Raw genomic sequence first — 25,900 nt, forward strand, 5'->3', positions numbered from 1 at the left:
GTGTGTGTGTGTGTGTGTGTGTGTAACAGTTCAGCCACTGGATGGCTGCTCCAGGGTGGCAGATAACACAGCTCACAACTTGGTGCTACACAACTGGCGCTTCAATTATTCAGGAGTCTGTGGAAAATGCAGTGCATACTCTATCGCTGCCTCTCTCTGTTCCTGTTTCTCTCACTTGCGTTGACTTATTTCGTCTCTCCAAGTGTTTCTTTTTTTAATCCCTGGAGTCTTGCACCGCGTTTGCGTTTATATCAACTCTGTTTAGTTATTTATCCTCGTGGTGGTTTATCAGCATGTGGAGGATTGTAACTGCCAAGAATAAAATTAAAACCAAAATATCAGTTCATGTCATATTTGTTTAATGTTGTGTTTCTGAATTCCCACTTTTTGTTTTTGCAATATGTTGATGTACTTAATGTTATATAGGTTTAATTTATTTTGTCAGTTTGTATCTTTCATATATCAGAAGTCCAACGTGCAAAATATTGACCTAAAAAAAAGTTTATACTGTACAGACATGTCAGGGTTGATGCAATCTCATAGTTTTCTTTCTTTTTTCTTCTTTGGCCTTCTTTTGGAGCCTTTTTGGTCGAGCGCAGAGGAAGGATGCTGCAAATACCAGACAAAGGATGTTAACGACATGAGGGAAAGAGGAGGAGCTTAGAGGAGGTTCATGGATGTCATGAACGAGGACACACAGAGGGTTTTAGTGACAGCGGAGGGTGGTAGGAGCGGGGTGAGATGCAGGCAGATGATCCACTGTGGCGGCCCCTAAAGGGAGCAGCCAAAACAGGAAGAAGTGGTTGTGTTATTTATTTTTCCATAGTGATTTAAAAGTAATGTAAAAAGCATACAATTCATGCACATTTTTGCAACTGTCCTTTTTAAGTGCACAAGTTGTGTTTCCAGATTGTGGATTAGGTCTTTTAACGTGGATTACTAACCTGATTTGATTGGAGGTTTTTAGCAGCCTGAAGGTTTATTTCTTTTAGTGCTTCAGAGTTCTTATTGTTCCTAGATTGTCTGAACTAAAGGAGTTAGTGTCCCTGCTATAGACAGTATAAAAGATTTTTGGTCTCTGCAATTTCAAGCTTCATTGTCTAACATTAGTCAAATAACCCACTGAAAATGCCCAAAAGGCATTAAAACTGTGGGGAAGTCCACTTGAGTGGGACCTAGCAGAATCCTAGCTCCCTGTATCAGGACACCTGCTAAAGTAGCCACGCCCCCTCTTAAGAAAATTCCCCCCACCCAGAGTTGTTATGAAAGGGAAACGTATTCATAGAGCCCAAAACATTTTGTTGTGCCACGCTGTAAACATGCAGTTTAAGGAAATAATACATGCACGTTTTTACATGGGAGTCTGTTGGGGTGGAACTGCAGGTGGCAATTACAGTAACTGCAGTTTTTACTAAATTACACATCGGCTTCATTTTTAAGCTCCAGAAACTTGATTTAAAGGGAAAGTTCCTGTTCCTTTCACAATAAAAGTCCTGGACATATACACTGTGTATAGAGAAGAGGAGGTTATTGCAATAGTAGAAATCAACTTTAATGAGTAAAAGATCTCTTTTTAAAAACCAGCAAAAATATATAGTGTTACATTTGATATCATTGACATTGATGTGAAAATAACGTACAGTTGCCAGGTAACAGTAATTTCAGTTAAACGCTATAAAAAAATAAAATATTTTTGCACAGGTGTAGAAAAAAAATAGTTTGTGGTGTTGATCAGGCACATAAGTTTAATATATTTTTATTATTATTATTATTTGTTGCTTCTGTTTTACTGCATTTCAGAGGCAAATATGTTTATTCATATGCATTAAAGTTGTTTTATTTACATTAAAATACACAATTTTGTGTTAAGTCACTCAGCCACTAATATTTCAAAGTGAAATCATTTAATCCAAGAAACATCCTTCTCCATCCAGTCGTCTCACAGTCACTCAGACTTATTGTATGACAGGCTCCACTTGGACCAGCTGCAGCAGTAAAATGCTGCTTGCATCAGTAACTGAAGGGCCCTCAGAAAGTGCGGTCTCTGTCAAGGCCAATTTATGGCCCTATTTCATAATTTTAAAGAGTGTAATTTGGATCTGCGCCAAACTTTTATAGCTTCCTCCTCACCGGGTTTCCATTTAACTCGACGTTGCAGTGTTTATTTATTCTCAGTGAAAAACAAACAGATGACCGCCTCTCGCCTCCCCTGCAGGGATTTTGATGCCAGTCTGTATCTGTGTGAGGAGGCCTTTGGCCTGCTTCCCCTGGACACGCTCGAGCGCCTGGCCGGTACCCTGCTGCTGTACCCCTACGTCCTCACGCTGCTTCTGCTCTGTGGCATGTTGGTGGCGGCAGCACTCCAAAACCTGAGGTAGGTGATGACTCAACAGGAAGTGGAGAGGGTTATATAAGACGAAGCAACTCCAGATTACTCTGATCAGTCACAAAATAAAATTTAAAAAACCCCACAAAGCAAAACAACATTAAATTAATATTTTGTTACTCTACTCCATATTTTTTGACCCATTCATGGAGAGTTTTTGTGGTGTGGGCGGGGCATGTTGAGCTGAGGAAAGACGCCTCTGCCAGAAAGTTCAGTTACCAAGAAAGTCATGCCTGGTCTGCAGCAATGTTTAGGTGGGTGGTTTGTGTTAAAGTAAAATCCAGATGATTGCCAAAGTTTCTCTGCATTGGAAGCAATCAATTATAAACTTTGTGCCGGTTCACTTTATTTAAATATACATAGCACCAGCTCACAACAGCTGTTGTCTCGAGGTGCTTTATATAAGACCCTACAGTATAAGAGAGAGTAAGAACTAACAGAAACATATCCAGCAGAGCCTCGCGCTGTCTGGTTGGGGTTGAGGAGAAAGAGAAGAGAGGAACTACAAAGAACAAGGAGAGTAGACAGAGGAGAGGACGACACATTTAAAGTAGAGGAAAGTGATATAGCTTCAAATGATATCATGGTAATTCAAATTTGTGCCAACAGTATTTCTGACGATGAAAGAAAAAACGTACTGAACAGTTTTATTGACCTTTGCAGGCAGCAACATTTAGAAGTAAATAAAGCCAGTAAATGAAGGCCATTTTCTGCCTTTTCCAGTCAGCTTCTCTCATTGATGAAACGTTAGCGAATTCAAAGTGTGAACTAATTACACCAAGGTACCAGCAGCAGCAGCATGGTGGTGCAATAGTAGTGACACAGCACAAGTCAAATGTATGCACGAAAGTATCCCAGTGCCACGACCATGAAAGCTGTAACTATGAAACGGACTCTTAAGCAGGACCTGAGAGACAACAGCTTAAAGTTCACAGGTTTTATTGTCACAAAGGGAAGTTTCTCAAAGGGAACGTTAAAACAGGATGAACACTGGAATGAATCTCTGGCAACTCGGAACAGCAACCCTGAGAGAAAAGAGATGGGGGTTAAATCCAGTCCACAGTATGGGTGAGCGGCAAAGTAATGAGCAGAGTGGCCGTCTCTGTCAGACCAGCTTGACAAAGACGGGTTTGAAAGCACTCTTCAGCTCCAGAGGAATCATTAGGATAATGATTACAAGGGCGTTAGCACAGGAGACACATTAGGAGAGTCATAGAAGAGCCTGGGAATTTAATGTAAAAGTATAAAGTTACTGCTTAACACTTTAGTTTAATGATAACAAATTCAGTTCAGTTTTAGTTTTAACGTCAGACAACAGCAGTCACCTTAAGTCGCTTTATATTGAAGGTAAAGACTCTACAATAACAGGAAAAAAAACAACAATCAGATGACAAACACTGTCACTTGGTGTCACTTGGTGACAGTGGGAACGAAAAACTCCTGTTTAATAGGAAGAAACCTCTGACAGGCTCGGGGAGGGGCAGACATCTGTCATGGCTGGTGAGGAAGCAGACAGGACAAAAAAAAGAACTAAACTAGCTTAAGTTAAACAATATTTTCACATAATAAATCTGGTTATTGTATCTTGGCCAGCTGCTTAAAGCACTGTGCAGGAGTAGTTTCCATCCATTTGTTCTTCCCGTCTGCAGCTAGCGAGGGCTCCAGCGATCCTCGCTCATTTGTTTACGTTTGGGTCGCACGTCACCAGCTGCTAGCATCTCCTTCTTAGCAGCTGTACTTGACGGCGAGTTTTTGCCTCGTGCAGTGAAACACGTTTGTTGTTTTCACCTTCAGCAGGAACAGTTTTCGTGCATATTTTCCAAAGTACTCTGCTTTATTGGAGGTTGCTCCAGCAGCCTGAGCTTTAAGTAATGGATGGCTTGGGGTCAGCTGATCCAGCTCTAACTAAATTATAAACTTTATCAAAAAGGAAAGTTTGAAGAAGGTGCAGTTAGCAGGTACCCTGATGACAGGTAACTGATGAACCCTCTGATGAGTATTTCTTTACAGCAACTAGTGATAAATCAGGCAAAAATAAACAAGAGCCCACTGCTTTGGAGTTACATTTCATCAGCTCTGTTTCTCTTTTGCTTGTCATACATTCATGCATTAAAATTAAACTACAAAGGAAACCAGAAGGCTTCCAGTACTGAAACTCTTTCCCTTGCCCACAGATTCTTTTTTTCATATGCAGATATCTTTGGAGAAAAATTAGTGAAGTATAAATGAATCGAAGGTTTCGGCTCCTTCAGAAAATAGAAGAGACAAGATGTTTATTAGGAGGCAGAAGCCCAGTCGTGGTAGTCACAGTCCCCGTGTCTGCTCCACATTGTTTCTTCACGCTCTGCAAAGCCGCTCTGAAGCCTCATGCGCCTGTGGTGCAAGGTGAGGGGCCATATCGAACTAATCACATTAGCATATCAACTCGCACTCTGCCGTTGGAGGCTTGGAATACTAACCTCATAGAACAAAGGGCTATTTGCCAATTCGGGAATTAATTTAATCCAGTTTAGCCCAGCTCACGTAGGAGGAAGAGCCGGATTGGATTTGTATTCAAATGGAAGCCAGTGTCCGTCTGATTCGGTGCAGGAGGCCAATTCGGGGGAGTGACATCATGCCCTCGAGCCTTCGTCTGTTTGTCTGCGTGCCGACTCCCGCAGACAGAAACGGTCGTGGGTGTGTGTATTGTTGCGTGTCCACTTGTGTTCAAACTACTAATGAAATCTGAATAATATCAATTCCACCCACCTTCCCTTCTGCCTCTCGTCTCGAGCGTCTGGATGTAATGTTTAATGTATCACTGTTGTCTTTTGTGTCGCTGTGTTTTTCGGTTTCTCAGCAGGCCTAACAGAGGTTCCACCGAGGAAAAGAAAGGAGCCAGAGAGGGGCAAGTGGCGGCATTTCGTCCAGATGTGGCCTACAATCTGCTGCACACGCTGTTCTACGGCCTCCTGGCTTTCAGCACAATGAGGTGAGACCTCGTAATTCTAGCATCATCTACATGCAGACGTCCCCAAGTAGTCGCATTCTGAGACGGGGACTCTCCAAATGTACTTTTCCTCTTGATGAGTTGATTATGCAAAGTCGCGAGCAGATGCTAAAATCCGAGTGCCTCTTAAACGCCTCTCACAAAGTGTCTGAATGGTCCGCTTTAGCCTTGATCAGCCCTCAGCGCCAAGCACCATCCAGCGCCACTCACAGCAGACGCAAAAAGAGTCGATACAGCTGAACAATCGATAATTAATACTCTGACCCCCCCCCTTCAGAATTTTAACGAAGACCTGGTGCAAACAAACGGCTAACGAAGCTCCATCTGCCGTCTCTACACTTACCATAAATTATGTTTTTTAAAAAGAATCATTAAATTTTCTTATTTATAAGGTAAATAGTTTCAGTTAAGTTGCTCAGTTTAAGTTACTTTACTGCTGTTTCAGCTTGTTTATGCTGGAAAGACGTCCAGAGCAGGCCACTGTTGGGAAGAGTCTCACGGCTGTGTGGCTCAGAAAGGTTATAACTTAGAACTTTTTATTTCATTTCGCCTTGTAAGTACACAATACTATTTCAGCAAGTAGTTTTTTTTCAATCAGGATTTTTCACTGGCTTTCAACTCCTTCTTGTAGTTTTTAGTTTTCCACTGTGGCTCAAGTATACATTTATTTATGTGCCGGTGAGAGTAAGAAGGCTCGTTTGGTTTGTTTTTGCAGTCGGTGTGTGTCTCAGGCAACCATGTTGCAACCTTTCTCTGGAAAGACGGAGAGAAATGGTTCCAGAAATAAGATAAGATATAGGAGGCATACTGTTTACATGTGCGCTGGCTTTGAAAACCATCTTCTTTGAGATACATTTGTTTACTGTATTTACTGTGCTCTTGTGCGATATTTGTACAAATGCTGTTTGTACATATGTTCGGAGTCGGATACTAAGAGCCTTCTTTGCTGCTTCTTCCTCTCCTGTTTTCTGGTGGCACACAGACGTGCAGTGGTCTGTTTCTCTGGTTAATATTATGGCACAATCCACTGGCAGGTTCCCACCGTGGAGCAGCAACACCTCTGAGGGTGTCTCGGCTTGCAGGTGCCAGACTCAGAGGCCCGACACCAGTGCTGGCACCTCGCTTTACCGCCGTCTTTCTTGTGGTCGACTTTCATATTCAGCCTCTTCTTCTTAATTTCCTGAATGTTTTGGCTTGCCCGGCTGCAGCCTTTGCTGCTGTGACATGAGATATTTGCTCTTATAATATCAGAACTGTGACCACCAGATATCATTGGTTTGACCGGCATCGGCCTCTACACCGACTACTGCAGTTTTCAGTTTGGTGTCGGCTCTCGATGGCATTTACAGTTTGTTCTTATTTAGTCATTTTTTTGGATGAACAAACATTTTTTATTCAGTTTTTCTTTTATCGGTTTGTGTGTGTCTGTGTGTGTTTAATCAGGTGAAATTATTAATATCAGGAGCTACAGTGGGTATATCATTAGTGATGTTGTTCAGTCAGTTTCAGTCGATTTCTAAAAGATGGATATTGTGTGCTAGCACAAAAGTTCATTTCCCAGCAGAATGCTTCTTGTACCTGGAACAAGTTTTATTCTCAGTAAAGACATTTGCCTTGAGTTTACTTTATTTGCACATAATCCACAAACTAGCATGCCCGACTTTTAATCATATATAAAATGCAAATATAGGTGAATGATGAAGTCAAACAGATGGTTTTTGCTACGTTTTCATTTGAAGTTGAGATCAAACATGATATGACTGACTTTAGCTTTTACTTATAGCATCTATAATGTGAGCATATGGTGCTCCTAAAGGCCCCGTGTGGGGTTTATCATGACCATTTATTTACTCATTAATATCTTCTGTAGGAAGGTAAAATACCTGATCGTCAGCAGTCTCTGCACAGCTGTTTCTGTCCTGTTAGCAAACATGTTTGGATAGTTCTGTCTACTCATTAGTGGTTAATTTCACATGCATGGCAAATTCCTTTTGTCACCTATTTTTATCTCCTTGCTTTAAAGGTTTGGTTCTATAAAAAACAACGACGCTTTTTGCCGTATCAGTAGCTCTGCAGCGTCAGACAGTGTGACTAATACACCCTGTGGCTTGAATTTTTTTCTCTCCCCATTTCGCATCTATAACCTCGAGCACAACAAGCCTCCCAGACCTGACTCCAGTCGTCTATTTGTAATTGTCAAGTGGTTTTCATCGCCACCATCATTAGTAAATTTTCCGGCCTGAACGCGTTTCAGGCTGCAAACACACGCTGACATGTACAATTTATCACTAGGAAAGTATAATTGTGTTTTAACTTTAGGCTCTTTGTGAGGAGTGTCAGGAAAACCATCGAGATCACCAGTGGAATTACTACTTCCTGTCCCTGTAGTAAAAGAAACCTGCAATTACTCTGTTAAAAAAGAAACTGGAGTTTTCTGGTGTGTTGTTTATAGCAACTTGGCTATGAGGGTTTTATAGGTTCACATAAGTAGCTTCATTTAAATAAGAGTCTGTCAGTAGCTGGGTTATTCTCTGTGTAGGGAAATGTTGATAATAATTGAATTTATGTGGTTAGCAGGATTCAGAAAAGCAGGTCTATGCAGTACTGTTAACACTTATAGTTCACACAGCGCTTTGCTGTCACAGTTGGTAATTTAAAGTACTGATTAAATTCCCACAAAAGCAGCAAAAGAAAAAAAAAGTCCTGAAAGCTTTTAGCACAGAGTCAGGTAGGGCAGAAAGTGACACGTTTGATTTCAGCACTTTCTCTAAAATGCTGATTAAGAGAGAAAAGCCAAAAGTGCAGAAAGCCATTTGTTTCTGTCAGACGGCTCCTTTGCATTAAAAAAGTATTGAGATTTATTTCAGTGAGGCTGCACTTCTTTATGCCTCCCCCCTTCCCTCCCCCCTCGCACGGCTCCATCTCCGCACCTGTCAACAATTTTTCAGCTCATTTCATTCTCCCCGTCTTCAGTCTTCTGCTCGCTGCTCTCTGTTTAATCTTTTTCTCATTTGTTTAGAACTCTTTGCTTTAGACTTCATGTGCTTTGGATCAGAACTTAAAAATAATGCAGTGTTTTTGGCACCAAATCAAACTCAACCACAGCGAAACCATTTCACTAACTCGTGCGCTAAACTGCAGACGAGTTGGTCGTCTTGTTTGAATTCTGTGTGTGTGCTGAGGGAACGTCCTCCAGTCCAAGCTGTGTAATTTGTCTGTGTCATGGAGGCTGGGATCTGTTTTCTTTTTTCTCCTAAGAGGAAGACTGTTGAGACACGAGCGCTGCTTGATATGGCTTCTCCTTCTCTCTTTCTGCCCAGAATGAAGTATATATGGACTGGCCACATGTGTGCGGTCGCAGCCTACGGTGTCTGTGGGACCGAGCTGTGGACTGTGCTTCTCAGCGCTCTCCGATTCAACACGAAACTTCTGGTACGAGCTCACATTTTCACTTCTGGCTCCAAATAGTGCTGCAGGGAGGATGGGTGGTAGGATCTTTGTTTACGATAATCTCCAAAAATTACACTACTTTATGTCCTCTGAAGCATAAATACAGTCATCAAAGCTAGAATTCAAATATTAAAAAACCTAATCTGCAATTGCAGAACAAAATGTGCTTCACCATCCAGGCTAGTCAGGGTTGAGTAATCTCAGATCTTGTTCCATTTAGATGGGAGAAATTATTCATTTGTGAACTAAAGACAACATAAAATATAAAAAGGATAACTATATTTATCCCAAATGTTGGGAAATTCCAGCGTTACAGTGACTAAAACTGTAAATGCACTTTGCAATTAAATGGCCCGATTTTGCTTGCCGGTGAGTTGAGGAAGAGGTGAATTTCTACCAATCAGATCGTGTTTATTCAAATGCTCCACTGTTGCCACTGACCAATTAAAACACATTATGCTAATGTCCCATGGGAGCGAGGTATTTGCTTGTGCATGAGGAGATATTGTGTGTGGATACAGTTGCTAACAGGCTCTTCAGGCTCGTCTTGTGAGCGGCTGCCAAACATCCAGGATCTGACCAGCTCGCTCTTCCCAAATCGAACACATTCACTGCATTTACTGCACTGATCAGTAGCTTTTCTCTCGTCTGTGTCACATTAAGAGTGATTGCAGTCCCACGTTGATCCCACGGTGCCGTTTAGGTGTCGTTACCTGTAAATGTGACTTCCAGTGGTTGCTGATGTGGCTCAGAGTCTGTTAGATGTTTAACTGGTTGCTAACCTGTTTGATGTAGTAACTTTACATACACACTGCGTGGCTGATGACATGTTCCTGACCTGCTAGATGAAAGTGCACATGCTCGGAGCGCTACGTTATATCGCGCTTCCACAGATGAGTAAAGAGCTGTTTTAGCTATTACCCAGTGCCAAAGGTCGTCTGTAACCACAGTGCTGTGCTGCTGGCCACTGGATAAGCACACTAGAGCACAGCCAGTTCAAATTCTCTTCATCAGAGTAGTTTCGAGCAAGCAGGGGAAAAAAAGACGACGGATTAGATCGTTTCTGGCCGGGCGATTGGACTGAACAGCTTTCCAGTCACTGAGCGACTTCTAACTGTCGTTTAAGAGAAATTTGAAGTGTGTACTTTGTTCTCAAACATGTCTCTGAACGTACTGAGGTTTGATTCCCAGTTCTAGTAACACTGCACATTATGCCTGTCACCACCCTCCAGTGTGACTGACGTTGATCTCTTTTAAAGCTCACCGTGAGGCGCTCTTGAAAGATTTTTCTATCTTTTATGATTTCCTGTATTGATGTGACGGTGAACCATTATGCTGCTGAATCCACAGCCTGCACTCTGAGCGTGTGCCGGCATTGCCAGTGAGGCCACTAGGTGTCAGTGTGGTCACAACAGGACGGCAGCAGGAATCAGATAAACGATGGTCGGGAACAAAGCTGCTCTATCTGTCTGTTATCTCACTCCGTGCTCATTTTTGGTATATCTCTGTGTGGCTCTTTACTTTCCTCTGCTTCTGATACAATTATTTTCCTTCATTTCATTAAAGTTGTTTTCTTTCTGTCATTTTGCAGTTGAGGCTTGTCAGATATGTCGTTCCTGTTGTGATGATCGGTTTCCTGTATTACAAGGTAGGCCATTTTCTTGGTGGTTTGTGCTCATACCTTTTATTGGAGTTTTACTTCTGGAACCACATGGAACAATATGAGGGAAAGAAAATGGGCTAAATGGAAGTTACGGAAGAAAATGATGAAAAGCAATTGGAGCCTAACAGGATACTAAAACGATTGCTTCCCCTTTATTTATTTTACTGTTGGAGGAATCTAAATAGCTGTCGTATTCCCTGTTATGTTCAGTGAAGCAATAAGATGTTATCAAAGATATATCAGTGGGTTTGATACTCTGCTTATGGCTTCATAAACCGAATTTTCCATCACTTGTCTTTGTCTTTTTTCCCTTTAGTTCTGGCCTAAGCTGATGGAGGAGTTATCAGAACTGAGGGAGTTTTATGATCCAGACACCGTGGAGCTCATGACCTGGATTAGGTAGGCGCATACACCCGCGTTCACAAATCCAGAGCGCACATCATATTGAAGCAAATTTGATTCGCTTGTTCCTGCATATCGAGTTTCACCGTGCCTCGTGTCCTTGATTAGTCCGCGTGTGAGCGTGTCCGTGTGCGTGCATGCGTGTGTCTCGGCGCTTGTTTGTCGGAGAGTCTGTCTGATGAGTGATGAGAGCTGATGGATATCCATGAATAAGACATGGGAGTGCTGGAAAGGACCCAGCTGTTGGCAGAGCTCTAACCCACCTCAGGGTCTCTGTTGCTGGGCTTCCGATCAAGAGCATCACCCTGATGGGATCAGAGATGGAGCTGTGATTTGGAAATGCTCCGAACTGTCGCTGATGCTGCTGTGTGTTTGCACATCTGTGCGCGCCTGTCATTTTCTGGTCGTCATGTTGGATGCACAGCGCTGGATTGGCCGCTCGTAGTGCATATCCTACATCTGTGCAACTATAACATCTGGCCAAAGACACAACTCTCAGCTCTCTGCTTAGTGCCTGTTAAATTTCCCATTTATGTTCCACTTACACCAGCACAGACAAGTTGGTTTAACTGGGATTGTTGGCAAGGTCAGTAGTTATCAGCTGGGTTTGCAGCTCTCTCGCAGACCTGAGGCTGAACGCTGGTCAGACGCTGCGCAGTGCTGCTGGACTCGTTAGGCATTCAAATTAAGAAGCGAGAGATAATGAAACATTACGGCTGAGTGTCAGGAATGAAGTGGGATGCAGTAGTGGTGCAAACTGAAGCTGATCGTGTGCTTCGTCATTAAGGTTTTCATCCTTATCGCTGATATTGTAACATAACAAGAACGATATGCTAACTTATGTATTTTGAATCTTCGTTCTAGAATAAATTAGAAAAGGTGACTTATGGTTTTTCCAGAGGGGCTGCTATTAGAAATATTATGACACCAAAGCACCTTTTTCCTAAAACTTGAGTGTTTTCTTTTGTTGCTTACATCAGGGCTGTGGGTGTGTTTGTAGGCATGCTGAAGGAAAACTGCAAGAACCACATTTACAGCTGTTTTTAAGCCTTCGGTTTTCTGTAATTTTGCCTTCCTGTCGGCCATTGTGAGAGCGCAGGGCTTAGTCAGTGTTCCCACTTTACATTTTTGCATTTTACATTTTTTTTACAACACTTCCACACATCTGCTGCTCTAAGCAGTCCAATTAAAAGTGTTAATGTCTTTGAATTCTATTCATTCTTTAATGTTATGTGCAGATATATTGGTAGTCTTGTATGGATTCACAGTTAAGTTTGCACGATTTGCAGACTGTGTTCCTCCGTTTAAGTCAACAGCGTCTTTAAAGGTCGTTAATTTAGGATTAACCAGCTCTTGGTTAGCTATAGCTGATTTGTTGTTAGCTAGTCGATTTGGTTTGCTGAGAATACGAGTTTGTGGAGGGAAAAGGCAAGTTACAGGACACATTGTCTGCACGATTGTGATCTCTTTTGGCAGAGAGAAGGGGAACTTGACACTTTTTGTGTTTTTACATTCCTGCTGTCACCAGTGGCCACAAACTAGCCTCCAAAGAGTTTTTGGGTCACCCTGATAGTAGCCCTGCTCCTCCATATCGAAACGCGAGACTCCTCGCTGAGGTGTTTCAGCTCTAACTGGAAGGAGACCTCAAGGCAGCTCCATGACACACTACAGACACTTCAGCTGCTTAGGGAATGCCTCATAGAAGAGCTAGAGGCCTGGAAGTCTGGGAATCTCTGCTTGGGCTTCTGCCACTCAGTGAGAGTAATAAAACATGGATGGAGATGATTAAATAGTTTCACCTAAGACCAATAGTGTACATTTTATTGTCCTGCTTGGGCTACTACTGAAAATTTAAACCCAAACTGTTTCTCTTTTGACTTCAACATGGAAATGCACACGATAAATCTGCTTTTAACCGTTTTGTTTTTCGCAGGGGAACGGTCCCAGACCCCCTCACACAAAACTTGGATGCTGCAAAATCTTGTTTACAAGCTCTGTGAGGAAAAATGATAGTTTTTGTCCACTCAGCTAATCCCGTTGCCATCCAAACACGCCAGCCTATCCCCAATACATTAAAACCAGTTTAGAATGACTTAACATAGGTTTTCCCTGTAGTTCACTTATAGACTCGGTGAATGATAATTTAAGGCTTCTTATTTCCATCCTATCATCTTCAGCGCGATGACACCGAGTGGACCAGATGTGATTTCTAAGAAATGGACAATTTTGGTATAATCCTATTAAACACTTAGTGGAATGGCACAGGGAGAACGAGAGAGATATGGATAGTGAGACAGCAGAGGAGAGGTTTGGATTTTGAATGTATTTGTGTGTGTGACATGGGTTCCCTTCCCTCCGGAGCTAATCCCATTAGGCGGTGAGGATTAGGGGCTGCCTAGAGTTACCTTGGTTGGGGCTGAGAGCAGGGCGGAGTGCTAAGCTTCTTGCTGCGCTAATTACATTCCAGATGAAAGTGTTAAGATGGGGAAGGAGGTTCATGTTACGCTGTATTCTCTAGGTGACTGAGGCCGAGGCTATTTCGTTTTATATGCAAGAAGCAGATATTCAGACTGCGGCACAGTAAAGGGTAGGACGAGCGTACGTGCAGCGTATGGAGGAAAGTATATTTCGTGAACAGCTTGCGTGCGTAAACTGTCGCAGATTCGTTGTGATGATTGTAGCTGCATTTGTTTGACTTTGGTTGATCTAAAATGAAGAGTTTGTCAAAGGATACAAGGTCTGAGAAAGTCTTTATCTTTACAATCTCTCGAGCCAGAATTAGGATTAGATCAGGGAAAGGATAAAGATGTTTGTTTGATAACGATGGCTTCAGAGATGAGATTAGGATTATTAGATCAGAGATAAGAGGGCCCTCGTCAGAGCTAATGACGCATGCTTGAGGCCCTCATTAGTATAGAAGTGTGTGAGTTAAGACAGGCTGATGAGGAGATTATCATAATTCCCAAGACTCTCTTTCATGACCCGTGACTTTATGAGTTTGAAGAACTAAGGCGCAGCCATAATTCACAAGTTTGCACTTGATAACAGAGTTGGCTCCACAGCTCCGCTGTAGGCTGATACTGTGTTCTAAATGGGCAGTCGATAAATCAATAGCACTGCCTGGATGTTCAACTGCCTCCAACTTTGAGTTATAGTTGAGAGTGAGCAGTTTTTAAAGTCACAAACATCACCTCCATCTAGCCGGTGTGCTCTCTCTCCGCTTCCTCCTGAATCCGGTGCAACTTTGCTTTTCTCAGATTCATGTTTCCACGCTGGTTTTTGCAAAAGCAGTACAGTGTCAGTCAAAGGAGGTTACTGAAAAAATGAAGGGAAAATTCGAGGTAGTTTTGCTGCTCTGCATGAAGTATTCAAGGCAGTGCAAATGTTAACGTGCAGCAGAGAGAGGAGCAGCGGAAAGCCAGACATGTTTAATACAGCTGATTCTAGGCCCCTCAGTCCATTCTCACTGCTGTCACTGCACCGTCGCTCCAACAGGGAACAAAGTTCACCTCGCATTTCACAGCACAGATGAGTCAGAAGTGGGATCTATTACATTTTGAATGAGGTTATTTGTTGGACTTGGATTTTGATGTCAGTGTCACGACTCTGATTTAGTGATTTCTATATTTTTGCGTCATACAATTCCCTCCCTCTTATTTTTCTCCTGACACACACCGCTCACCGTGCATATTCCACCGCATAGAGAGGCCGAGTGATAATGCCAGCCTCCTGTGAATCGGCTTCTGGATTGTGGTGGACTGGTGTTTTGATCCCCAGCTGCTCTGCATGCTGAAAACATGAAGGCCAAACGCTGAAGTTGCACCAGTAGCAGCTTTGCATTGCAGCTCTGTCTGTGCACGTGTGTGTGCGTGCATGTGAATGACTGAATAAGAAATGCATTTTAAAAAGCTGTGTAGAACAGCTAAGGTTAAAAGTGCAGACAAATTGCATTTTAACTTTTCCTCAGATCACACAGCAAATCATTGATTTCCATATTTTACTTCCTGAATGTCCGCTCTCGGTACATCCAGAAATTTCCTCCTCGGCCTTTCTCTTTTCCTGGCAGCTCCGTCGTCATTATCCTGCTCACAGGACACAGGAGGAGCTCACTGCTCTCTCACATAAACCAATTCAATCTGGCCTCTCTTGCCTGGTCTCTGAGCTGTCCCTCTGATATACTCTCTGCTATTCCTGTCCATCCTTCTCGCTCCTGGCACAAATCTCACGAGCTTTAATTCAAACCATTTACCATTTAATATGCTTTTATTTTGAAAGCTACCTTGCTTTCCCCCCATCCCCCTCCAGCTCACCCCCACCCTTCGGGTGTAAGATATACAGGCTGTTTTCGAGAATTATGAAGGCTGCAGTGGAAATTATTAATGAGAGCTTTGACAGCAGTTTTGCTGCAAATTCAGGAGGCTCATCTAGCTACTCAGCATGGAGACCCATTCAGTGAAGGAAAACGACTCCACTGGAAAAGTCAGCATAAACCCTGATGTGTTTATACAGCAAGTCCACACGCTTAAACAGGAAAACACATTGTGTCTCAGTTTCTTCTTAAAGACCATTACAACCATTCCCAAAGTAACCAGTAAGCATGTTTTTATTTGATTTTATTTATTCGTATTTGTACATGTGCAATATTAACATCAGTGTTTGCCATTTGATGCACTGTGCCAGAGTTAGCTTAAAGCTAATTTACATCTACAGTCCCTCAGCAGGTTGGATGTGAAAAATGTCACATAAAAGATTCTCACATCCATTAAAAAAAGAAAGATTACAAGTCTGAGTCTTTCAGCAAATATTTTAATAAAGCTGGTGAAAGCGCTGCAGTACCTAATGGTATCAGGCAGGACTTCAACTTCCATTGAGTTCAAGCTTTCGCAGAGAGTGCTGATCGCCCAAAAGCAGAATGACAAAACGCTACAGTACGGTCTTTAGTTGATGATATGCTCGTAGATTGTAAAGATTCTCATGGGCAAAAGCTAATAAAATGAAGCGGCAGTGGAGGAGCTGCCAGACCATTTAAAATCTTAAACACCAAACATATATTCATTAAAATGTTTCAAAACCCATGAAATGATGTCGTCCAGTGTTTTTAGTGACCATTTCCCCAGCTTGTTCTGGTCTGAGCTCTCTGACTGAGGTTGGTAACTCCCAACAATTGTTTCAGAAAAGTCAAAAAATATTAAAGCATACATCACTACATTATTTTTTTCATGACCGAGTGTGAACAGGCATACATTTGATCCCAAATCTGTAAATGGTTGGAAAAGAAAATATTTTTCTTTCACTTTACCACCATTTATTCTTCAGTATAAATGAAAATAGAAGCTTTTCTCTGCCTCAGAATTCCTCCAATTTTTTTTTTTTTTAAATTTAATCGACTTTCATGTCGGAGCAGAGAGAGACGCATTCAGTGAGAACCAAACATTCTGCATGTCAGGAATTTCTACCTACTCAATACAACTGATGCAGCGGAGCGCTGATTCACACTGACGCGTCGGTTAATTAGCTCTGCCAATAAAAACTGACACAACAAAACAAAAAGGAAGTGATTATATTACAAAATATTAAAGTCAAACAGAAATGCATATACACACATACGTGCACTGATCAGGCATAGAATCACTGACAGGTGGTGAATAACGCTGATTATCTCCTCATCATGGCACCTGTTAGTGGGTGGGTGAACATTTTGCCTGATGAATGCATCAGAACATGTCCACAACTCCAGCTCTTGTGGGGCGTTCCCAGTCTGCACTGGTCAGTATCAATCAAAGGTTGTCCAACGAGGGAACAGTGGTGAAGCAGCAACAGAGTCCTGGGTGGCCGAGGCTCGCTGATGCATGTGCGGCGCGAAAAGTGGCTCGTGAGGTCCGATCCAACGCACGAGCTAATAAGAAGAACCAATCAAGGTGCCCATGCTGACCCTTGTCTGCTGCCGAAATGTTACTTTGACACCTACCTAAGCACTGTTGCAAACCACGTACACCCTTTCATGAAAACGGTATTCCCCGATGGCTGTGGCCTCTTTCAGCAGGTTGAAGCACCCTGCCACAAAGCAGAAGTGGTTCAGGAATGGTTTGAAGAGCACAACAACGAGTTTGAGGTGTTGACATAGTCTCCATATTCCTCAGATATCGATCCAATTAATAATCTGTGGAACAAACACGTCTGATCCATGTAGGCCCCCAACTTACAGGATCTGTTGCTAAAATTTGCAGATACCACAAAACACCTTTAAGAGTCTAGTGCAGTCCGCGCCTCGATGGGATGGGCAAAAGGGGATGAATACAATATTAATCAGGAGGGCATAATGCTGGGTCTGATCAGCGTACATGTCTTTGGATTGAGCTTGGTCACACTGGGATCACTGGTTCTGGGTGGGTTTTGCTTGTCATCCCTGTGTCTGCATTGATTATCCCTGGGCACGAGGGTGTACCTCGTCCTCTGCCAGCTGGGATAGACGATTAAGAAAATGGATACATAGATGCACTGCAACAAGATGTTATTCATTGAAGTAGTTTTAATGTTGCTAAGATATCATCTCACTTAAACTCTGGTGGCATGTATCCATCTTTCAAGGTCTTGAGATATTTGTCCCTGAGATTTTTGCCCCGTTTAACACAAATGAGGTGAATGTGAGCACCGCAGAATAAATTCCAGTCTTAAGAAAACACTTCAGACAATTCAGCTTTGACATCTCTTTCTACAAGTGGTGGAGAATACAGACGAGATGAATAATAATGTGGAGTTTGAGCTACAGAATTTCCTCCTTTTACCCTCACTAAGAGCTGCAGTCTGAATGTAGACTGGCTAATTTGTTTTCATAGGGATGAGGATTATCGCAATAATCCAATGTCAGTCATTTTTATCTTCAGCATTTAGTTAAAACCTGTACAGTCTCACTTATGAACGAAGCATGTTGAAGATGGAGCTGCCAGGATGAAGGAAAAGGGGAAGGTTCATGGATGTGGTGAAGGTGGACATGCAGGGGGTTGATGTGACAGAGGAGGATGCTGGGAGATTGGGGGGGGTCTCCTGTGGCAACCCTTACAGGGGTCATCTGAAGAAGAAGAAGAAGAAGAGTTGCAATTGTTCATCCTGTCCAGACAAAAGCTAAGCTCCTAACTCTGACGTTCCCCAGATAATTCTTGTCCAGTCCTCGTGGGACTCTCTCTCCTTGTTTTGTGGATTTGTGTCATTGTGTTTGTCTAATTAAAACAAATTGCTTGATCCATGCTTAAGAAATATGTGCCACTACTCGTTTGTATATCAGTCTTTCAGCAACAATGTGTGTTTCTGCTCTGTCGGTGTGACTGTATCTTCACTATTTAAATACTCTGCTTCCTCTTACACTCAATCCCGCTCTTGATCCCTTAATTGTCTTCCTGTCATCCTCCTCCTTGTCGTGCTTTAAATTGTCTAAATTAGAAGCATTTGGCTTCACCCTTAAATGGGGAAAGTGGTGTCTGTGATCTGTGCTTGTGTGTGTGCGTGTCTTCCTCTGCTTTCTAGCTAATCCAGAGGCAGTTTAGAGACAGTCAGAGCGACGTCCCTGATTGAACACTTCTCAATCAGAAGTGAGACCAGCAGAAAATCCATGGCCATCCTGGCATTTATATAAAAACACTACGAGTCACGTCCTCTGTCTCACTATCAGTCATCATCACTTCCACTCAGTAACCCTTTGTGTGCGGGCGGAGTGTCAGCTGCACTATCTGCAGGTGGAACATAAGATTTATATAAAAGGCAAGAAAAATTTTAGGGGTGTTTTGGAAGTTACCAAAGTAATCATCAGAAAAGCAGCTGCTCAGACCCTGCATGCCCACAGAGGCGCTTTCAGTTCTGCTCAATGCTGAGACCACCGCTGAGGTTCAAAGCTGTGCTGGAAAAAAGTGCGAAGTTACCAAACGCCATGAATTTCCACCAATAATGCAGTGATGCGCAGTCGGTGTGATAAAACAGGCCGTCATCACCTCTTAAAATCTTCATGCAGTGTCGATGTTTGAGCCTACGGTCTTTAGAAAATCTGGAGTCTAATCAAAATCATGTCATCAGACGTTTGTAATTTAGGGATGTTTAAAAATTATTGTTCAGGTTTATGTCTTTACATTTTCTCTCCTCTTCTGGAAAACTGTAAAAAGGACGAATGCTCAGTGTAACAAAAAGCTGATCCGGTCAGACAAAAGTGGGTTGCGGCTGTGTTGCTGAGCTTTATGTTGAATTTGAATTGTTTGCAAAGAGGTCAAAGAGTGCTTTCAGTCCTTTGTGACTACGGGTGATAAGTTAATCTGTTCTGAAGGCAAATGCTGGCAGGACTCTTAAAAAGCCTTTGACAGTTCTCACAAATCTTTATACCAAAATCATAAAAGCACGAGCAGGTGAATTGGTTCAGATATGTTTTTCCAGACAAGGTCGAGACTTTTCCTGGTGTATTAATGTAGTTTTTTTTTTTGCCCTCTCTTTTTTCATGACAGCAGCAAAACCACAGATATAATTCATAACATTAATAGAACTACTCTCCTGAGGTGCGCCTGCCCATTACTTACTCAGACCTTTTTGTTTTCGTGGTCTTTAGCTCCATCACTACGAATTTCTGAAAGAACTACTTTTAACAACTGGTAAATGTAAAACTGTAGAAAAGTAGCTCGATATCAATAGATTATGTCCAAACCTATTAACATGAAGCTATTTTTGGTCTGACTCAGTTTACAGTTAGGTCATGTGGTGTATGTTAATCCTGATTTTTGATTCATAGTTCGTTGGATTGATTAAATATTCAACTTGAGATTTTAGGGGGCAGGAAACAAACAGGAAGTCAGCCTATTGTCTCCACCAACTTAAAGCAAACTGACTCAGCTAGCTGGTAACTTCTCTCTGGTGCTGGTGGGCAGGAAGAGTATAGCTGAGCGACAGCTCCCTGCTGTGGTGGTAAACAAGGCTGGTAAGAAGAAGCTAAAATGCTTGTCAAGCTGTTAGAAACTGCATTCGAGTGACAATCGAGATCATTATCTTCTTAATGGTGCTCTAGAATTTGAGCAACAGGTACTAATGAACACGCTCAAATACACGTTTAAGCACACAAAGAGAAAATAGAAGCAAGGCAGGATCTGTGCTTGGCCACAGTAGAGAGTCTCTTTCAGCCAAGAACATCATTATTTCATTTTTATAATGTCAAAGGGTTCCTGGCTGTTCCTTTCTGCCATTTACATAAAAGAATATAAACATCAAATTAAATGTAATCAACATGGAAGGAAAGAAAGTGTTGGCTTAAAGGCAGCAAAGAAGCAAAATGGACAGAAAGGACAACGACGCGTTCCTGCTGAAGGTCAGGAGGCCAAAGCATCAACCCACACATCCACCTTTGAATACCCTCCACTGCGCTCCTCCTACGAGACTCATGCATATGTGCACATCCACATGAGAAACAGCCAGCCGGTCATTACGGTGCTACACGCATACAGTATATACTGTACAGAGAGCTTGCAGTGCGCACAGCGTTCTCAGCATTCTTCAGTTTTCTTTGGTGAATTCATTTCAGGAAAAGTTAAAGTCACAAATGTTGATGTTCTTTAGTCTTAAACATTTAATTGAAAGAACAAAAAAAGTAACCTTCAATCTGCACTTACTAAACATTAATGACGAGTTTTCTGCTGATCAGTTAAGTCAGAAACTGACATCTCTGATCTCCAAAGGTAACTCCAGACTTTTTAGATGCTTCTTTTCCATTGAAGCTTCAGGTCTGCAGGCCTCTTCAGATTTTCTTCAAGGACCATTTTCATTCTTATTTCAGCTCTGATGCCACCATTCATTAAATTTTATTAGATTCAGTTCAAGAAAAAAACCTTCACAAGCAGCTGCTCAAAGAAAGGTGCTTTTGGGTTTAAGGATTTGCACAACTAGTAAACTAGACTATTAAAATGTTTGAACCAGAAATATTGGTCTTTAAACCCAGGGACTGAACTAATGCATGAATGCTGTTAACTGTTGGGTCGCACATAACCACTCCACCACAGCAGTGAGCAACCACAGGCTGCGCAGGTGTGCAGGCTTTAACCTGCAGGGAAATGAGGCACTGCTAGCACTGCTAACTTTAGCCTCAACTGACATTGTGTTTGTGTTCATAAATGGCTCAAACGGCCACATATTTCGGTGAGATTTGTCAAAGAATATGATTTTCAGCTTTGAAATGCACATATGAAATTTGCACAGATAATGCAAACAATAATTATCTGTTCAATTTGGGAACTTCGTACTTTTTACACTATTTAATTCGTCTACTTTTCCTTATGTAAACGAGCAGTAAATTTCTCTTGGAACATCTCGAGCTCATATTTAGGACTCTTGCTGTGAGGTGACAGTGCTAACCACTTAACACAGATAATAAGCGCTGAGAGGTTTGTCTTACTTCTTATGGCTGCCGTCTGCCTAGTTTACCATAAAAGCCTAATTGGTGAAGTTCCACTGCAGTGGGTGTCGTTCCCTGGTCCTTCCATCGCTGCACTGAAACTTTTAAATGTCTTTCTGAGTGATACATGCACAGCGGTGTTGATCTGTCTGCCACAATAGCACTGCAGTCAATGTGATGTTTATCTGGAGAATTATTAATGCAACCAGGATGTACCCGACCACAGTTTGCAGGGGCACAGCAAAAGATTTGAATACACACACATTTTCATGCACGCACACAACAAACTAAGTTGTATTAACACGTTAACACGCCACAGCTTTACAAAGCTCGTCCTTGGCGATGTAGAGTTTTCCGTAGCACTGTAACTGCACATCATTTGGCATCTTTTTCTAATTTAATTCATCCGTCTCTGAAAGAAACTTTTAAATGCCATCAGTAGTATGTTCCAATTATTGCAGCAGCTCAAAAGGCAAAAACCTGTGCAGTGAATAACAACAGGAGACCATAAAATAAAGTAAAATTCAATCAAACTTTTCTGATGACTCGATGTTTGTGTGGATAGCCTAAAAACTTTTTCCATCTCTCTGTTGCTTTAAGTTCTAAACATATACTGTATTATATTAGCCTAGTCATGCAATATACTATGAAAATGTTTAGAAAGGTGACTGATTTGTCTGTCTCGTTTCTCTGTGTTTGTCCACAGCACAAAGACACCCAAACAGGCAGTATTTGCTGGAAGCATGCAGCTCCTGGCGGGTATCAAGCTGTGCACAGGCAGAGTTCTCACCAACCACCCCCATTATGAAGATAAAGACCTGCGGGAGCGGACCAGACAGGTACTGTAGGCTGCAATAAAACGAAACTGCCAGAGGGGCTGCAAGATAACACGAACACAATAAATGGAAAATCTGAAGTAAATTGATGGTAATTACAGTGTCAGCTTCATAACACCGAGTCAGGTGGATTTGAATGCCAATTAGCTGCTTGGATTCGCTTTAAGAATAATCACAGCTGTAATATTTGTGTTTTGAAAGAGGTGTGAGATCTGACAAAGCTTTACGAGCCAGTGATATCTTTTAAAGCGGAATTCAGTTCACTTCAGTGGATATTCATCAGTTCACAACGGCAATTTTCTCAAAATGTCTTATGTTGTAAAGATTCTACCTGGAGTCTTTGTTTTTATTCATTTTCACAATTAAACAGAATGGTCGAGAAAAAGAAAAAACCCACTTCTTCCACCTCACACGATCAAGTCTGTTTCAGAGGCTAAATAACGGTGCGATTTCTCCCACCTTTTCTCTCCCACTTTTGTTTTGAAGTCTTATGCATATGTCAGCTCTTCCCCAGTGTGTAGATTGTTAACACTTGTAATAACCAAGTTATTGTGTGGCGATGCTTCTAGAGCCAACGCTTAGTCATGGCTTTTTTGTTCGCTGCCAAGAGGACCTTTAAAAGATATTTGTCTGTGTGATGTAATTCATCTGGAAAGCGTCCAGGGTAAAGACATGTAAAGTTAGAAAATGCAGAAATGTGACCGTGATCTGCCGTCTTTTCTCCATCTTCTCTCCAGCACACCGGTTGAGTTCCAGTTAATTTAGATTTAAGAGTAATAAAGAAGCTCCTCCACGTCCAGTTATTACTTGTTACTTAGGTATCACAAAGGTATCACATGCTCTGTGTTATCCTTGTTCAAAGAAATGATAGTTGTTTTGTTTTTTAACCTTTGGGTCTTTCTGGAATTATATACATCAATACATATCTGAATATTATCTGACAGTTCTTGTTCTTACAAATATAATCACAGATTTGTAAGTATCTGTGAAAGTCCTGCTCATATAGCTGAGTTTGTGTGTTAGTGTTGTTACTGCGTGGCTTCCCAGAGACATGGGTCACGTTAGTACACAAACGCTGTTTGTGCGAAACTGGTGAAATATTCACATCTCGCCCAATGTCAACGCACCTCGACCCTGAAATGGATACACAGTTAAGAAAATGGATGAGTGACAACTTTGGGTCATCTGTAATGGAATGTATAATAATAATGTAGACTTTATTAATCCCTGTAGGGAAATTACTCCTCTGCATTTAACCCGTTCACTCAGTGAAGCAATGGACAGCCACCAATCAGTCGCTTGGGGAGCAGTGTGTACGGACAGTACCTTGCTCAGGGGTACCTCAGGATAGCCGTTCAGTGGATTCAAACCCCCGACCTTCCAATCAAGGGGTGACCACTCTACCTGCTGAGCTATCCCTACCCTTGTTCATTGAAACGGTGCACTAGGCCCATTGTGGGTAGGTAAGGGGAAAAAACGAGGAGTTAAAACTCCAGTTTAAAATTTATATGTACAATTAGAAAAACAGTTTTTTGTTTCTGTCATGGAACATAATACAGGGCTCTAGAGTGCGACCAATTTGGTCGCAAATACGACCAAATTTTTCAGTGGTGCGACTAAAAAAAAATATTTGGTTGCACCTGTGCGACCAACTGTTCGGGTAGCAAAAAAAAAAAAAAAAAAATCTGCAACCTTCCCTGTGGTCAACAACAGACACACATTATGCCCCTATCGTGGACTAAACCAATCAGAGATAGTAAGGGGCGGGACCTCTCTGATTGGCCGTGGTCCAGTTGAAAGTGCAGGTGGAAGTGGGAGGTGAGTAGCTTGAATAAAGCGATATCAATTCATTAAATCCTGAATCGACTTTTAAATATAACTGTGTTTTGCCAGAAACGCCAGATTCTCAGATTAAAGCTCACAAAACCATTTCAACAACAACCAAACAGCAAATGAGAGCAGGTACACGGACTCCACACAAAGACGTAAACACAGACCCGACGCATCAGAATCAGCTTTGTCTTTCTCGGCTTTCTCACCCGACGGCCCGTAGACGGACACGCTGTCGGAGCTCAGCGATCCTGATGCGTCCGGTCCGCTGTGATTACGTCTTTTTGCGCTGATTCTGAGCTGCAGGTTTTGTCTCTCCAACCAAAATTCACCGAGCCAGCAGCAAAAGAAGCAGCAAACTGCGCTTCACATTTGATCAATGTCGTCATGAATTTTGCTGTTTTGCTTCCACGACTATTAAAATCACACTTCATGCACAGCTAGCTCTCTCTTCTCTCTCTGTACTTCAAGAACAGTTTCCGTCTCCAATCTCTGTTTTCTGTATTATTCATTCGCTTATTACCCACCAGTCTACCGTTGTTTACAGCGCTGTGGCTGCTGTCTTTTTCTTTTCTTCACTTAAATGACCTCGGACAAGAAAGCCTATTTTTTCTGTTATTCAATACTGAAGAAATTTAAACTTTATATGCAGAACATTGTAGAATATTTTTAAGGTTATCTGCTATAAAAAGCCAGACCAGGAAAATCTCCTTCATGTTTTTCTGTGTTTTATTCTCAGTTACTTTCACACAAAGGCATCTGCTGTGATGTTCACAATTCTGATGAAGTCAGTACTGATAAATGATCAGAATTATAATATTTCTGACTGTCTGAGGCTAAGTTGAATCGAATCGGGACTTTGAAAACCGGAATCGAATGGATTATAGAAATCAGTGATGATACCCAGCCCTAGTGAGCAGCCTAGGCACGACAGAAGTGGATGTAGCTGTAATAGGAAAAGAACTATTGCTAACTTTTCTGTTAAGTTAAGGCCTGATCCTTCTGAAATTCATAGCCAGTGCTCTGACACGGTGTCATCAATCTTTGAATGCTGAAAAAGCACAGTGTATCCAGAAAAACACATTATATTATATAAATTATTATAAAATTTGTGTGCGCCTAACTTTTTAAAGTTAGGCGTACCGGTACGCCCATGGCAAAAAGTTAGTCTAGAGCCCTGTAATAGCTTTGTGTTGAGGGTAGGGCTGTGCGATATGACCGAAATCTCATATCCCGATATAAGAATTCTATCATCACGATAACGATATAAATCACAAAAATGTAACATTTTCTGTAAATTCTGTGAATCTCGGGCAGCTCGTCATGTAGCTGGAGTCGAGTGTTGCGATGCATGAAACGATACATTTTTAGACATAAGTTGTAACGGCCGCCGTTTTCTTTGTGAGTATTTATTACACGGCGTGCTGCGGGGAAAAGCCTGTTCTAACGTTTGAGTCTAAGGTTTATTTTTTAGCACCTGGCGGCTCTTTTTTACTTCTCATCCGTAAATAATCTGCTCTTTCACGTGATTCAGTTTATTTTGAAAAGTCTCAACAGGATCTTGAGCTTTATTGTGAAAGGTTTATGTGGAACATAAACAAGCGGACACGCGATGCTGTTACCGTCGTTGTTGCTAACCACAACGCATAAAAACAGGCGCTTGTCCGTCTGTAGTGTGGTTATATTAAATATAAGAGAAAGAGAGAACTTTAAGAAATTAATATAGCCACTACAGTGACCATCAAAACGATGAAAAAATATTGCCGTAAACAGTTTATTTTGCGACACCACGAAACAAACGATAGCGTAAAATGAAACGATAGACGTTTTTATATCGTCATCCGATATATATGGTTATATCGAACAGCCCTAGTTGCTGGGTAGAACCAACCTGCTCACACTCAGATGCTGGACTGCTTTCACATCAGTC

General features: G+C 41.9%; 1 protein-coding gene across 3 annotated transcripts in view; it reads left to right on the plus strand.

Annotated features, from left to right (window-relative positions):
• The window catches only part of dpy19l3 (dpy-19 like C-mannosyltransferase 3), a 71,278-nt gene that overhangs the window by 33,883 nt on the left and 11,495 nt on the right, over positions 1 to 25,900 (plus strand). For 2 of the 3 annotated variants that reach the window (XM_014335810.2, XM_042223841.1), the window contains 6 exons: positions 2,216 to 2,374; positions 5,226 to 5,357; positions 8,696 to 8,807; positions 10,417 to 10,473; positions 10,805 to 10,887; positions 22,011 to 22,143. In XM_014335810.2, the coding sequence (XP_014191296.1) occupies positions 2,216 to 2,374; positions 5,226 to 5,357; positions 8,696 to 8,807; positions 10,417 to 10,473; positions 10,805 to 10,887; positions 22,011 to 22,143 (676 nt within the window). The remainder of the gene's footprint in view (positions 1 to 2,215; positions 2,375 to 5,225; positions 5,358 to 8,695; positions 8,808 to 10,416; positions 10,474 to 10,804; positions 10,888 to 22,010; positions 22,144 to 25,900) is intronic. The other variant, XM_042223842.1, reaches the window with a different exon arrangement.

The sequence above is a fragment of the Haplochromis burtoni genome, unplaced genomic scaffold (genome assembly GCF_018398535.1).
Source record: "Haplochromis burtoni strain Fernald_Lab_line unplaced genomic scaffold, NCSU_Asbu1 Contig_121, whole genome shotgun sequence".
Classification (NCBI taxonomy): domain Eukaryota; kingdom Metazoa; phylum Chordata; class Actinopteri; order Cichliformes; family Cichlidae; genus Haplochromis; species Haplochromis burtoni.